Source organism: Gobio gobio (genome assembly GCF_949357685.1).
Source record: "Gobio gobio genome assembly, chromosome: 10".
Taxonomy (NCBI): domain Eukaryota; kingdom Metazoa; phylum Chordata; class Actinopteri; order Cypriniformes; family Gobionidae; genus Gobio; species Gobio gobio.
In genome coordinates, this window is record NC_137116.1 from 57,767,706 (window position 1) to 57,783,947 (window position 16,242).

The 16,242-nt window shown below is 41.9% G+C and overlaps 1 protein-coding gene across 1 annotated transcript in view; it reads right to left on the reverse strand.

Moving 5' to 3' along the window:
• Window positions 1-16,242, reverse strand: part of grip2a (glutamate receptor interacting protein 2a) — a 79,905-nt gene that overhangs the window by 1,670 nt on the left and 61,993 nt on the right. The window contains exons 15-23 of the mRNA XM_079827297.1: window positions 15,681-15,744; window positions 15,440-15,585; window positions 10,881-11,025; window positions 9,557-9,696; window positions 9,275-9,466; window positions 6,758-6,908; window positions 4,231-4,351; window positions 2,301-2,453; window positions 2,069-2,215 (exon numbers count right to left, since the gene is read on the reverse strand). Coding sequence (XP_079683423.1) covers window positions 2,069-2,215; window positions 2,301-2,453; window positions 4,231-4,351; window positions 6,758-6,908; window positions 9,275-9,466; window positions 9,557-9,696; window positions 10,881-11,025; window positions 15,440-15,585; window positions 15,681-15,744 — 1,259 coding nt within the window. The remainder of the gene's footprint in view (window positions 1-2,068; window positions 2,216-2,300; window positions 2,454-4,230; window positions 4,352-6,757; window positions 6,909-9,274; window positions 9,467-9,556; window positions 9,697-10,880; window positions 11,026-15,439; window positions 15,586-15,680; window positions 15,745-16,242) is intronic.

A 16,242-nucleotide genomic window follows, 5' to 3' on the forward strand; every position in this document is an offset into this window, starting at 1 on the left:
CTTGTAGTCTCAATAGGGTGAATTCAGGGTGATTGGGACACTTTTTCCAAGTCATCTCAAAGGCAAAGTGTCCCAATCACCCTGAAATCACCCTATTTATAGCTCAAATTGAGTAAAGAGCGTTTTTTACAGCTTACCAGACTGTCCGACCTCCTCACTCATATCCACATATGATTTTGTCCTCATTGTTGTCACTACTAGAGCAAGCTCCTGATTGGTTAATGCGACGCAAATATCCGCCAAAGTTCAGATTTTTCAGAATGTCCATTCGTGTCTTTGTATTGACTTAACATGTAAATCACTCGCGCAAAACGCTTCATTCGCTTCTGGTGTGAACGCACCATAAGGCACGCGGCAGAAAAAGTTGTGACGCAAATTGACCAGATTTCGAATCCGCCTTTTGTTGAGCTCACTCTTTTTCCCATCACATATCAGATCGGAAAGGCTTTAATCTGTTTATCGGTTTGGGTTAGGTTTAGGGAGAGCTTTATTGGCCCAATAAGGAGGCATCCATTTAATAATTTTAATAAATGTAATCATTTAAATTGTTATTATTGCATTCCGTTAATGTTCAACAACACTGAGGTGCAAATAGTGTGTTCCTGCCACTAGTTATAAGTATCAATAGCATCTACACTTATTGAGAAAATAGGCTATTTTTACTTAGTGTAAATAGCATCTATCTCTAAGAAAATATGTTGTTTTCACTTAGTGTACATTTTTTTAGTGTAAAAAACTGACTTTAAAGGAGCAGTGTGTAAATTTTAGTGGTGAGGTTGTGAATTGCACTTGCTCACCCCTCCCTTTCAAAGCACAGAGCAGCTACGGTGGCTGACTCAGGACAAAATATGTCGTCGTCTTTATCCACCACTGAAAGCATAGTTATGTATATTATATTGCATTTCTGTCAATAGATCCTTATAAATATTACACACTGCACCTTTAATTTACAGCACCTTCATAAATCGAATACAAACATAAACGCAAAAAACAAACCCGATGCGCAGTCTTTATTCATCATTATGTAGAAAAGGTACATCGCTATCTTCCTCCGACCAAAGTTATTTGAACGCTCTTTACGCCGTAATTACGACTTTTCAACTCGAAAACGCAAACTTCTGAGGAGGACTTAAAGGTGCAGTGTGAATTTTAGCGGCATCTAGTGGTGAGGTTGTGAATTGCAACCGCCCACCGCTCACCCCTCCCTTTCCAAGCACATAGAGCAGCTACGGTGGCCGACAGAGGACAAAGATGTCGTCTGACACAGCAGAGAGTAGCTAGCGCTCTGTAGAGCAGTTTGTCCCTTTAGGGCCACTGTAGAAACATGGCTGTGCAAAATGGCGGCTTCACTGTAAGGAGACCCGCGGTGTGTGTAGATAGAAACGGCTCATTCTAAGGTAATAAAAACGGTTCATTATCTAAGGTCTTTATACACCACTGAAAACATAGCTATATATAATATTATATTGCATTTCTGTCAATAGATCCTTATAAATATTACACACTGCACCTTTAATTTACAGCACCTTCATAAATCGAATAAAAACATATAAACGCAAAAACAAACCCGATGCGCAGTCTTTATTCATCATTATGTAGAAAAGGTACATCGCTATCTTGCTCAGACCGAAGTTATTTTAACGCTCTTTACGTCATAATTACGACTTTTTTATTCGACTTTTCATCTCGAAAATGCAAATCTATCGCTATTTGTACTTATAGTAAATAGCATCTATCGCTAAGAAAATATGCTATTTTCACTCTGTGCAAATGGCCGCTGCCTTTAAAGGTGCAGTGTGTGAATTTTAGTGACATTTAGAGAGCAGTTTGTCCCTTTAGGGCTACTGTAGAAACATGGCGGAAAAAAATGGCGACTTCACTGTAAGAGGACCCGCTAGATAGAAATGGCTCATTCTAACATAATAAAAACATAACGCTTCATTATCTAAGGTCTTTATCCACCACTGAAAACATAGTTATGTATATTATATTGCATTTCTGTCAATAGATCCTCATAAATACTACACACTGCACCTTTAAGAAAAGGTCAGTTGGTTGAATACGTCACCTGTAGAATACGGTCATAAGGCCGTAACCCAGCTTGGTCCGCAGGCCCATCAGGACGGATCATGTTCACATAAACACCCTTTTCCAGCAGACCGTCGGACACACTGAACCCAAAATCCCTGCTGTCAACATCCTTCATCACACAGATCTGAGAGAGAGCGAGACAATACAGATCCATCTGCTAGAAAATAAGACATCATTCAGACTGAAGAGCTGTGGAAAGTGAACATTACTTTATGAAGCTCTAATGGCATGGAGGGGCTGGTGTCCTTCATGTCCGCCGGTATAGCTGTGTTCCCTGAGGTCCTCTCCGGGCTCAGTGCTACAGCTTTCTGCTTCTCGCCGTCTTCGCTCAAACTCAGCGTGCTGCCTGACATTATAGTAGCCTAAAGAGGAAATTAAACACACTTCTATAGAAACTGCACTTCATTTGATTTGGAATGACATGACGTTTTCTGTTTAACACCTTTCACAATGTTCCTTACTGTGACTGACAATTACTTGTATATCGTTCGGGGGAAATAATTGGTTGAAAATGACTTAATCGGGTTAAAGATTGTTAGATTACTTATCCCCTGAACTGTCACCGTCCCGCTGGGATCGCCTTTTTTCATACCATATATTTGAGTAATCATCATAAATTAGGTATCATTCGAAAACTTACAAAGTCGAAAATTCATCCTGTGAAAACCACTTTTTAAATCGGACGTTGTGTTACCATGGAAACGGTACTCTAAATTCTTCTAGCGGGCTCCTCCCCTAGTGGGCGGTGTCATGTTTCATATTGCAATATTTATTTTAACTACTTTATAGGGATGCTCATATTGACCATTTAACCGTTAACCGAAAGTAATAAATTTGACCGATTAATACTATCAATTAAACGGTTTAAAAAAATAATATAATATTATATTATATATATATATATATATTCTTATTTTTTTTGTTTTGTTGCATGGTTAAAGAAAAATATGCTGTTTTTGTTAACTCACCGCCTTCCGTGTTCAACTTCTGGAGAAAGTGTGTAAAGTTCCCCTGCGGATGGAAAGACTAACGCTCAGCTCCGCTCGTCATGACGACACACACACATCTGGAGTTTCACTTTCAACATTCAACACTTTTACACAGAAGGCGATCGGCTGGAACTTTACTTTATAAAGTTTTAAATATGGATATTTTTCTTACACAAACGCGTCGATTCGCTTCAGAAGGCCTTTATTAACACCCCAGAGCCGCTGGAGCAGTTATATGATGGATAGATGCACTTTTATGGACTTCAAAAACAGAGCAACTATTACTGCTATTATAAAGCTTGGATTAGCCTGGACTTGTGTAATATAACTCAGATTATATTCATCTGAAAGAAGAATGTCACACACACCTCGGATGACTTGAGGATGAGGAAATCATGGGCTAATGCTCATTTTTGGGTGAACTATCCCTTTAACGGGTCACAGACACTCGTGAAATGTATTTTTATCTAATGCCAATTCAATATTATAATCTTATCAGTTAACAGTTAATAATCAGATATTGAACGCCGGTTATCGTTCGGGAAAATTAACCAAAATGAGCATCCCTACTACTTTATAATCAAAATCTTCTTTTCTAATCTTGACAAAACACATATCGTCAGAAAGATCTGAGTCTCAAGGTTCCATATTTGGTGATGGAAGTTATATTTGGACATAAATGAACGGGAAAAATGCAGCAAAAAAACAATCAATGGAATATGACACACCCGGTGGCTATTTGTGGTACAGCGCCTAAACAAAATCTCATGGGAACTTCGATTTTTGTGAAATTTGGAACACAACGTGGTTTTGATTTTATAGTAATTTTTTTTGTAAAATATATATTTTATATCAAAATTTAGTACAGTATTTTTTTTTATTTGCAGTAAATTTAACTTCCATAACTTTTTCATACTTTCACATTTTGAATTGCTTTCACTTCAGCAATAATCTGCCGAGTGTCTGCTTTAAAACAAGACCAAATTTCCAAAGCATGGTTTAAGTTTGGATAGTGTATTTTCATGTCTATTCTCAAAAAGTGGGGTGACAGTTAAGGGGTTAAATTGTGTAGATGTTGGTCATAAGTCATTTAAACTACTCCTGCTAGAAAGTCAACACACAATGATTTGGCACGGATTATTTGATGTACCTCGAGTTCCCGCAGGACTTCCGACTGTCCGCAGGTCTGCAGATCCTGAAGAGCTTGAGACCAGTAGTTCTCCTGAGCGTCTGTATTGCTGTGCTTGTGGCAGCGTGCGGGACTGACAGATCTGTGTCAATGCAAAGCAACCTGGGTAATGTAAGGCCAGGTGTACTATTGGAAACGGAGCTCTCTCTCTTATATAACTGCACGGCATAACTGAAAGTCAGTGTAAAAGATCCTCCTCAACTACAAGCAAACGGTGGTCAGAGAAAGAGAAACACAGATGTTTCTGAAGAGCCGTCAACTAGTTCCAGCCATAAAATAATACACTTATGAAAATGAGCGAAAAAGAAGCAGACAAGGGCAGATGACAGCGTGTGGCCGACGGATGATTAGTAAGGCAGACGAGAGACAGAAAACCTGAGAAAAAATAGAAAAGAGAAGAGTAGGAGCATACAGAGACTGTGGAAGCAAACACAACACACACACACACACACACACACACACACACACACACACACCTCATGAGCTGCATTCAGCTAAAAGAGCCTTTCACTTTCCACTGGGATCATCAATGTTACTTATAAAAACTAAATGTTGGTGAATCTCATTCTGTACAAATTTGTGTAAATTCAATCTATTTTTTTTTTTTTTTACAGTATTAGGTGTATAATTTATTACAATTAAATGGCAGTGTGATTTAAGCAGCTTCTTAAAACCTGTTAACTGTTACTCCACCGATGGGCCTATTTGCCACTGTGTGTTTAAAACAATTATATCTTATATTTATCCTGATCTAATGTTGACAAACTATATCATTCGAAAGCTTACGAACTTTGAAATCGGATTTTGAGTTACCGTGGAAACTGTACTCTAAATTCTTATAGTGGCTCCTCCCCTAGTGGGCGTCGTTATGTTTCATATTACAACATTTATTTTAAAAACTTAATAATAAAAACCTTTTCTAATCTTGACAAAACACATATCTGAGTCTCACGATTCTATATTTGCCAGCTCTTTTATGATATTTGGACAAAAATATATACTTTTGTTACAGGAGATTGCATTAAAAAAAAAATCAATGGAATTTCAATGACACCCGGTGGCTGTTTGTGGTACAGCGCCTAAACAGAATCTCACGGGAACTTCAATTTATGGGATATCAACTTCAAATTTGGAATATAAATTGGTTTAACCTGGTCCGACAGTTCACAGGTTAAATCTCGATGCTCTTGGTCTGCATTACAGTCGAGTACAGCGGGACTAAAGGCTCCTCTGATGTTATTACCCTCCTCCTCATTCACTTTTTAAAGTTAGACATCAACCTTCTTACTATTCCTCAATCAATCCATTTTAAACAATATAACAAGAAAAAAATTATAAAATGATAATTCAATGCCTGTTTTTTCATTAGTTTTTGGTCTAAATTGTATAGGGTCGCTAACGAACCGAGGTGTGTACGATTGTATTTTTTTTCTGCACAATAATAAATGAATCTATAATGACGAAATAAGTGCAATTCAGCTTTATTCCACAAGGTGGCAATGTCTGATACACAATGATGAAGTGACGTTTCACTCATAGTTACCCCAGACAGAAAACTAAACAATAATATATATATAATCTGCAAAACTTAAAATAGCTTCGAGATTTACTGCAGAGCAAGAGCTGAACCCAATCAAATATTGATTTTCAAGACGTTGGAAATGAGTTTTGAGAATATGCGTGAGATTATGAATATGAGCAGATGCAGAATGTACTGGTAAATGAGCTCTGACGAGGACAGTGATGGTGATGGTGTAAAACATCTGCTCAAACTGAACCCTTCCAAACTCCAAAAGGGAACGAAATATGTTTTATTTGATTCTTCTGTAATTGTTGCTCTAATATCAGGAGTTTTATATATTATCGCGACAGGTATAGATCTATCCATGTTAGATATAGATCCGGGTCACTAAAGACCCCAATATGTAAGAATGTTTGGCGAAACAGTCATGCATTTAAGGGTTAAAAGAAATTTGACAATATTTTACACCATGACCGCACGCTCGGCTCACAGTTCACTCCCAAATCAAAATTAATTTTACATAGAGTTTGAGAACCCTTTTTAGAATTTTTTTGCAATTATGATTATTATTTTAATGACAATTAAGCACATCTCTCTCCCCAAATTCTCATGACCATAATGTGTCATTTTACTTGAGATTTTAATTCATAATATAGAAATACTCTAAATATTCATGTTTTAATTGTATTTATAGCCATTACAGTGATCTATGAATGTGTTACAGTTCAAATAATATATCTTTGAAATATGACCAAAATATGAAAATATGAGGTTCACCATACATGGGAAATAATAACTGACAGACCATCAGAAAGAATAACAGCCGCATGATTGTGTGTTAGTAACAGAAACGAGCTGAAATGTTCTTCTGCACGTAAATAAATCAGCTGTTATGATTCTTTTAATCTTCTAGTTCCTGACTAGAATCTCTAACATAATGTATTATAACAGAAGACAAACTCTCACCCAGAGTAGGTCCAGTCCTCTTCGCCCAGCCTCCCATCATACATTGCAGTACGGTGGGCGTGGCTTCTGGAGCTCAGCGGGCTCCTGTGATTGGTCGGTCTCCAGTCATTGGGGTGCATATTCAAATCAGATGCTCTATGAATATAGACACCTGAAAATAAAGGTGTAGGTTTGATTATGTAGATACACGGATAAGATTTGAGAGCTATGGTAAAGGCGAAGATTTTCCAGAAATAATACAATCGTGCTCAATATTAATAGTGCTTTTTTTGTCCTTTTGGAGCTTTACAGCACTAGTCAATGTATGGAACAGTATCTAAATTTATTCTTTTGTGCTTCAGAGAGGAAAGTCTTACAGTAATAAATTGAGATATTTACTCCCTCATTCTCCTCCTACAACATTACTATGCATATACATTATACAGAATAAATCATTTATTTATACATAAATAAATAACAGATTTCAGTGTTGGTTGAACTATAGTAATTTGGCTCGTCATTCCATCAAATTGTTATAAACTGAACGAAACCTCACAGGTTTCATAATCCTCAATATCACCACATAATGAATTAATAACAACAAATTATGCTACAGGGCTGTTGGATGCTTGAATCTGATTGGTTGGCGAACGTTCTAAGGTGTGCAATTATTTTCAGGGAAACGCATGGCTAAAGTAGTTCCAGGCAGGTCATGACCGCATTACAATTTGCATATCACTCCGCCAAATGATTTCAGTAATTTCACAGGTTCTTACAGCCGACAACAGCAGAAGAGCCAAAGCACAACCACACTCGACAAGCAAATAAACAGAAAACAATAGGAGAGAAACAACACGTTTTCCATGTTTTTGTCACAAAATCACGTTTTATTAGCCCTTGTTTGGCTCCTCCCACTCAAACTCACGCTGCTCTGACGATTTTATCAGTAAAAAAGTTTAACCTCTTAAAAGCTACATGACATTTCTCACTAGAGAGGTAATAACGCCGCTTGAGTAGATGAACTTCAGTTTCGCTATTAGTAGAGACGCTGGTGCTGAACACTTTTCAGAGACGCACAGACTAATGCTGTGTTCAATTGAGCATCGGGAGCGAGTGATTTCCATGATAACCCTAAAGCCATGTTCTGGACAAATGAGGGAAAAATGTTTTTTTTTGGTTGTTTTTTTTTACTTTCCTTAATCTGAGCAGTACAAGACTTGGCTACTTTTCCTAAATTTGCCACCTGAACACACACAAAAACATTTGACTCAAGACTACAATGTTAAATGCTTGGAGAAAAAAAAAAGTCCTTAATCCCGCCTTTGTGGACAAAAATGGGCACCCATAGGAATGAATGGAAAAAACTGTAATTCCGAGGAAATATTTTTTCTTTTTGTCCAATAAAAAAAATAATCAATAAATCCAACACAATGCAGGTCATACATACACACAAATGAAGGAGTGAGCCTATACAACATTCTCAATGTGGCAAACACTCTCACACACACACACACACATCCACAAAAGCATTGCATTGAAAGCCATTGAATGAGCCTATAAAAGAGTGAGTTTTAGTTTTTTATTTTTGTCAAATAAAAAACAGTCACTCACATATACACAAACAAAGGAATTAAATGTGCCAATAACTGGGGAATTTAAAAAACAAAAAGGAAAACAAAATGGTTAAAACATTGGTTTACAGAGTTCAGCCCATATGCAGCCATTGAGTTCTATTGCCATCTACTGGCTATTGATATTTTAGCTTTAAAAAGAAATGAATACCATCATAGGTCCCCAGATGTCACCAAAGTCGTCACATTTTTAGGTTTTGGTGATATGTTTTTTTTACTGAAGTTAAAGAAACATTAAATATAACATAAAAATAAGCATATTTTACATAAAAAAATATGGTACTTTTAGAGGTAAATAAATTAAATAATACCCCAAAAATCACAAAAAAGGCATAAATTGATTTATAAAAAAACATTTTTGGAATCGCACTTGTGACCTTTGTGCCCAAATATGTCCACGAGGGCGGGATTAAGGGCTGTTATGCGGCTTGAGGGTTAAGTCAATGTAAAGACGCGTTGACGCCTGTCTGGAGGTCCTGCGGCGCGATAGAGACAAAATTGTGTCTCTCGCGTCCAGTTTGCGCGAAAGAGGCGAATTGAGTGTCTTGCGTGAGTGATTTTGTGCTTTTTGTGCATTCACGCATTTGAAGCGAATTCGCATCTGACGTCCAAGTTGAAAAATCTGAACTTTGCCGTCTGTTTGCGGCGCGTTAATAACTGACAGAGCCTGTTCAGATGAAAACCGCTTCTGTGAGCTCAATTATAGTAAAGCGCTAATCAAATAAATGAACTATCCCTTTAACTCTCCAGGGATCCTTCAATGACCTCAATAACAGAAAACTCTTAGGACATACTCCAATCAGACACATTGATTCATGTCCAAATGAGTTCATTAACCCTCGCTGACCTTGCATTTCACTTTGGCCAGCCCTTGTTAACATCCATCTAATCCCAGGGCCTTCAGTACCTTGACTTCCATAGCCGGCGTCCAGGGCCGAGCTGTCCCATGAGTCCATGGCTGAATCTAGACTGGGTGGAGTGGTCAGACGCTGGAGCTCAGAGTATTTCCCCCGCCTGAGAGAGTCTGAGCCATCGTCCTCCATGTCGCTCACGCATGAAGCCGTCCTGGATGGGCTGCCCCTGTCCGGCTCGAAAAGGGCTGGAGAAGACAGATGTGCATCATTCACTCTTCCCAGTGGATTATATGTCGGAAAGGCTTGCATGCATTCATCTTAATTCTGCCACTCACGATCGGATCGCTTCTTGATCTTGAGCGTAACCGTGTCTCCGGCCGTCTGCAGCAGGTGGATGGCCTCGCTCAGAGGCTTCCCCTTCAGACTCATGCTATTGATGGCCAAGACACGGTCACCGATGTGAAGAGCGCCAGTCCTTTACACACACACACACACACACACACACACACACATCTCATATAGGGGAGCGCGGGGCACAACCGAACGCTTTTTGACTTTCTCAGTTTGTGTAAATCCACTTGGGGTTCAGAGTATTTATTTTCCCCCTCACATTAATTCCCCACATGTCTAGTACAATTATGTGGTTTTGTTTCATTAATACAGTGTGTACTTTTTTCTTGATTTACCCCGAAAGAATGGAAGTGAGATGTGACAACATGCCCCATAGGTGGAGTACATTATAACATGACCAAATAACAGCTTAAAATGTTACCTGATATAATCAAAAAAAATATACAAGACAAACTAAAATATTTTGTTTATATAACTTTTTAAAATAAAATGGCATTTTTTAATCATTAAAAATATAAGCATTTTTGAGTTTGACTACAAACACATCGCTAAATACAGCTAAACAGCAGAGTTCAAAACATAATGATTAATCATTTCTGAACATTGACCCTCAGTCATTATTCACCCTTTTCTTATGGTTTCTCAAAAGAATTAATGGAAGTTTAGAATATAATGACATATTTCTAATAGGAGCTCATTGTAACGCAGTGTTAACATGGACTGCATTTATATACACACACATTATTAACACACTCCATCTGCTCCACTGGGATTAAACCGCGGCTCGCGTCTTCTGCTGTTAGATCAGCATTAAAGAACATCTCAACTGATAAATAACAGATATAAGATTACAATATTATTGTATTTGTCTTATTTTAAATAAACACAAAAATCAGAGATGAAAACTAAACTTAAGTAAGAAATGTACTTTTGCTATGGTTAAATACATGTTCAGTAATATCTTCCAGAGATTTTTTCATTTTGGCGCAATTTTTTCTCTAAATAATGTTGATATGGCAACTAGTAAATACAGTAAGTTTGGTCATTCTGGCATGTGTGGAAAGGGTTAAAACATGCGTGTTCCATGTAACCCTGCGTCAGATTGAGCCTCGCGCTCCTCTAATAGTCAGAGGACATTCACTGCTCTGCACTTCCCACACTGACCACTAGACATCAGATGTGAGCTGCTCATGATGTGTGTTATGAAACATGCACATTTGAGTGTGTGTATTATTCATGTACTGCTGCATGGAGCACTGGATGAGGTCGTGAGTGTGTGTGTGTGTGTGTGTGTGTGTGTGTGTGCACCTGTGGGCAAGGCCGTTGCGGGTCAGGCTGGAGATCAGGATGGGATTGAAGGGCTCTTCAGTGCCTGAAATGGTAATTCCAAGAGGACCTCCGTGTCTCTTGAGCTCTACTGTGAATATGACTGAACCTGATGACTCGAATTCATCTACAATAGAGAAACATACAGACGCTACAATCTCATCAATTAATATGTCCAGAAACAGCGATGGCAAAATGTATACTTCTTTTATTTTTAATAATATTAGTATTACTTATATATTATTGTATTTATTAATATGTTGAATTAGATTTTTTTTTATTTTCAGTTTACATATACATTGTGTGCTTTTGTCAATTTTAGATTTTTTTTTAAAATATCTCTATTTAGCATATATATATATATATATATATATATATATATATATATATATATATATATATATATATATATATATATTGATTTAAGTCAATTTTATTATTTTTTATATATATAGAGATTTTTTAGTCAATTTTATTATGTTTTATATATATAGAGATTTTTTTGTCAATTTTATTATGTTTTATATATATAGAGATTTTTTTTGTCAATTTTATTACTTTGTATATATACACACACACGCGCACGCACGCACGCACGGACTGTTTTTTAACATTTAGCAGATTCTCAAAAGTTTACGTACCCCTTGCAGAATCTGCAAAATGTTAATTACTCGAACAAAATAAGAGGGATCATACAAAATGCATGTTATTTTTTATTTAGTACTGTTCTGAATAAGATATTCTTGAAGTATGTGAAAAGATGTCCTCTCCTTGAACTGTCACCTTATCGTGGTGGAGAGGTTTGAGTACTGGGAGCTATGTTGTCTGGGGCTATATGCCCCTGGTAGGGTCTCCCAAGGCAAACAGGTCCTTGGAGACGGGTCAGACTAAGAACAGTTCACAAACCCTTATGACCACAACCACACCAAGGACCGTGACGTCGCCCGGCATGGCGCAGCCGGGGCCCCACCCTGGAGCCAGGCCCGGGGTTAGGGCTCGTATGCGAGCACCTGGTGGCCGGGCCTCCCCCCATGGGGTCCGGCCGGGCTCAGCCCGAAGTGTGGGCTCACCACCTGCAGGAGGGAGCGTAAGGGGCTGGTGCTTTGTGAATGGGGCAGCAGTCGAGGGCGAGGCCCCGGACGACCCGATCTCTGGACACGGAATCTGGCTTTAGGGACGGTGAATGTCACGTTGGCGGGGAAGGAGCTTGAGCTTGTGCGGGAGGTCGAGAGGTACCGACTAGAGATAGTCGGGCTCACCTCAGGCACAGCTTGGGCTCTGGAACCACACTCCTCGAGAGAGGCTGGACTCTCTACCACTCTGGAGTTGCCCATGGTGAGAGGCGGAGGGCTGGAGTGGGTTTGCTTATAGCCCCCAGCTCAGCCGCCATGTGTTGGAGTTCACCCCGGTGAACGAGAGGGTCGCTTCCCTGCGCCTTCGGGTCGGGGACAGGGCTCTCACTGTCGTGTGTGCCTATGGGCCGAATGGCAGTGTGGAGTATCCGGCCCTCTTTGGGTCTCTCGGAGGGGTGCTGGAAAGTGCTCTGACTGGAGACTCCGTCGTTCTATTGGGGGACTTCAACGCCCACGTGGGCAGTGACACCTGGAGGGGAGTGATTGGGAGGAACAGCCCCCCTGATCTGAACCCGAGCGGTGTTCTGTTATTGGATTTCTGTGCTTGTCACGGTTTGTCCATAACGAACACCATGTTCAAGCATAAGAGTGTCCATCAGTGCACATGGCACCAGGACACCCTAGGCCGGAGGTCGATGATCGACTTTGTGGTCGTGTCATCAGACCTTCAGCCATATGTCTTGGACACTCGGGTGAAGAGAGGGGCGGAGCTCTCAACTGATCACCACCTGGTGGAGAGTTGGATCCGATGGCGGGGGAGGAAGCTGGACAGACCCGGCAGACCCAAACGTACTGTGAGGGTCTGTTGGGAACGTTTGGCCGAGCCCCCTGTCAGAGAGATCTTCAACTCCCACCTCCGGCGGAGCTTTGACCGGATCCCGAGGGAGTCCCGAGTGGACCATGTTCTCCACCTCCATTGTCGCTGCTGCCACTCGGAGCTGTGGACGCAAGGTCTCCGGTACCTGTCGAGGCGGCAATCCCCGAACCCGGTGGTGGACACTGGAAGTGAGGGATGCCGTCAAGCTGAAGAAGGAGTACTATCGGGCCTAGATGGCTTGTGGGACTCCGGAGGCAGCTGACCGGTACCGGCAGGCCAAGCGGACTGCAGCCCGGGTAGTTGTAGAGAAAAAAAACAAATTCGGGCCTGAGAGGAGTTTGGTGAGGCCATGGAGAAAGACTATCGGTCGGCCTCGAAGAGATTCTGGCAAACCGTTCGACGCCTCAGGAGGGGGAAGCAGTGCCCTACCAACACTGTCTACAGTGGAGATGGGCACCTGTTGACCTCAACTGGGGATATCGTCGGGCGGTGGAAGGAATACTTTGAGGATCTCCTCAATCCCACCGACATGTCTTCCATTGAGGAAGCAGAGCCTGGGGACTCAGAGGTGGACTCGTCCATCACCCAGGCTGAAGTCATCGAGGTGGTTAAAAAGCTCCTCGTGGCAAGGCTCCGGGGGTGGATGAGATCCGCCCTGAGTACCTCAAGTCTCTGGATGTTGTGGGGCTGTTCTTGACTGACACGCCTCTGCAACATCGCATGGCGGTCGGGGACAGTGCCTCTGGGATGGCAGACCGGGGTGGTGGTCCCTCTTTTTAAGAAGGGGGACAGGAGAGTGTGTTCCAACTACAGGGGGATCACACTTCTCAGCCTCCCCGGGAAAGTCTATGCCAGGGTACTGGAGAGGAGAATTCGGCCGATAGTGGAACCTCGGATTCAGGAGGAACAGTCTGGTTTTCGTCCCGGTCGTGGAACACTGGACCAGCTCTATACCCTCTACAGGGTGCTGGAGGGTTCATGGGAGTTTGCCCAACCAGTCCACATGTGTTTTGTGGATTTGGAGAAGGCATTCGACTGTGTTCCTCGTGGCATCCTGTGGAGGGTGCTCGGGGAGTATGGGGTCGGCGGCCCCTGCTTAGGGCTGTTCAGTCCCTGTACGACCGGAGCAGGAGTTTGGTCCACATTGCCGGCAGTAAGTCAGACTTGTTCCCGGTGCATGATGGACTCCGGCAGGGCTGCCCTTTGTCACCGGTTCTGTTCATAATTTTTATGGACAGAATTTCTAGGCGCAGCCAAGGGCCGGAGAGTGTCCGGTTTGGGGACCACGCGATTTCGTCACTGCTTTTTGCGGATGACGTTGTCGTGTTGGCCCCTTCTAACCAGGACCTTCAGCGTGCACTGGGACGGTTTGCAGCCGAGTGTGAAGCGGCTGGGATGAGAATCAGCACCTCCAAGTCCGAGGCCATGGTCCTCAGTCGGAAAAGGGTGGATTGCCCACTTCAGGTTGGTGGAGAGTTCCTGTCTCAAGTGGAGGAGTTCAGGTATCTTGGGGTCTTGTTCACGAGTGAGGGGAGGATGGAACAGGAGATTGACAGACGGATCGGTGCAGCTTCTGCAGTAATGCGGTCGATGTACCGGTCTGTTGTGGTGAAGAAAGAGCTAAGCCGTAAGGCGAAGCTCTCGATTTAATGGTCAATCTACGTTCCTTCTCTCACCTATGGTCATGAGCTGTGGGTCATGACCGAAAGGACAAGATCCCGGATACAGGCGGCCGAAATGAGCTTTCTCCGCAGGGTGGCTGGGCGCTCCCTTAGAGATGGGGTGAGAAGCTCAGTCACTCTGGAGGAACTCGGAGTAGAGCCGCTGCTCCTCCACATCGCTGCTCCTCCACATCGCTGCTCCTCCACATCTGTTCCGGATGCCTCCTGGACACCTTCCCAGGGAAGGCCCCGGGGAAGACCTAGGACATGCTGGAGGGACTATGTCTCCCGGCTGGCCTGGGAACGCCTCGGGGTTCCCCTGGAAGAGCTGGAGGAAGTGTCTAGGGAGAGGGAAGTCTGGGCGTCTCTGCTTAGACTGCTGCCCCCACGACCCGGCCCCGGATAAGCAGAAGATGATGGATAATTTCATATAACTTCAGGCTGGTGACATATACATTATTAAAACTAAAAATGCTTACATTATTAAAATGTAAGTACTTGATTACTCATTTAAAAGCACAACATGTAAGAATTTTGTAATAAAAATATCCAAAAACCACCTGCACAGTGCGATATATTTCATGCAGTTGTGTACCAGCATCATCCCAAAAGTTCCCAAGGAGGCTTTCACGACGCGTCCGCACGAGCGGCAAAAATTACGTCATCGCGGAGTGGGCGGTCGTGCGCGTTGAGAGCGTGAGACCCCAAACACTTTTGGACCACTTAACCACTTAATTAAACATTTGGCCGTCCGCTATAAAGCCTCACTTGGAGCACTGGTTATGCTGATGAAATTACACATACACTTGCAAAATGCGCCCTCTAGCGGTGAAAACTTACCTTTAAGTCTTTGAATAGGCCTACTTTACTATACAATTACTACCCAGCACAAATGAGAATCAGCACACACACACACACACACACACTCACCCAGGTTGTCTTCATCTTTCTGAATTCGCAGTTTGACCATCCCCTGGGCCTGCTGGAGGACCATCATGGCCTCTTCCATCCCACAGTTATCCAGCCGAACGTTATCCACGGCCAGCAGGCGATCGCCCGGCTCCAGGGTTCCTATTCTATTATAAAAAGCCATTTTACATCAATCAGTGAACAAGGAACATCACATCTATCGGTTTGTCTCTTTAAAAGCAGGTGTATCAAAGGAATGTACCTGTGTGCTATACTGCCTCTCTGTATCTCAGAGATGATCAGAGGTTTGCCCGGCTTCTTGCTGGCTGTAAATCACAATTCATAGCAGGAAATGATGCAATACTGCAAACTATTTAATGCAGTTACCACCTGGAATATTATACACTCGAAAAAATGCTGGGTTAAAAACAACCCAAGTTGGGTTGAAAATGGACTAACCCAGCGATTGGGTTGTTTTAAGCAAACATTTAACCCAACCGCTGGGTTAAAACGACCCATTCACTGGGTTAAAACAACCCAATTGCTGGGTTAGTCCATTTTCAACCCAATTTGGGTTGTTTTTAACCCAGCATTTTTGAGAGTGTATAGAGAGCATTGAATGCTAGGTTTAAGCAAACATTTAACCCAACCGCTGGGTTAAAACGACCCATTCACTGGGTTAAAACAACCAAATTGCTGGGTTAGAGTGTATAGAGAGCCTTGAATGCCAGGTAACAAATACAACTTGCATTCATATATACATTGCATTTGTTCATTTGGACTGTAAACTATTACAGGTCAACAGCGCCCCCTGATGGTCATCC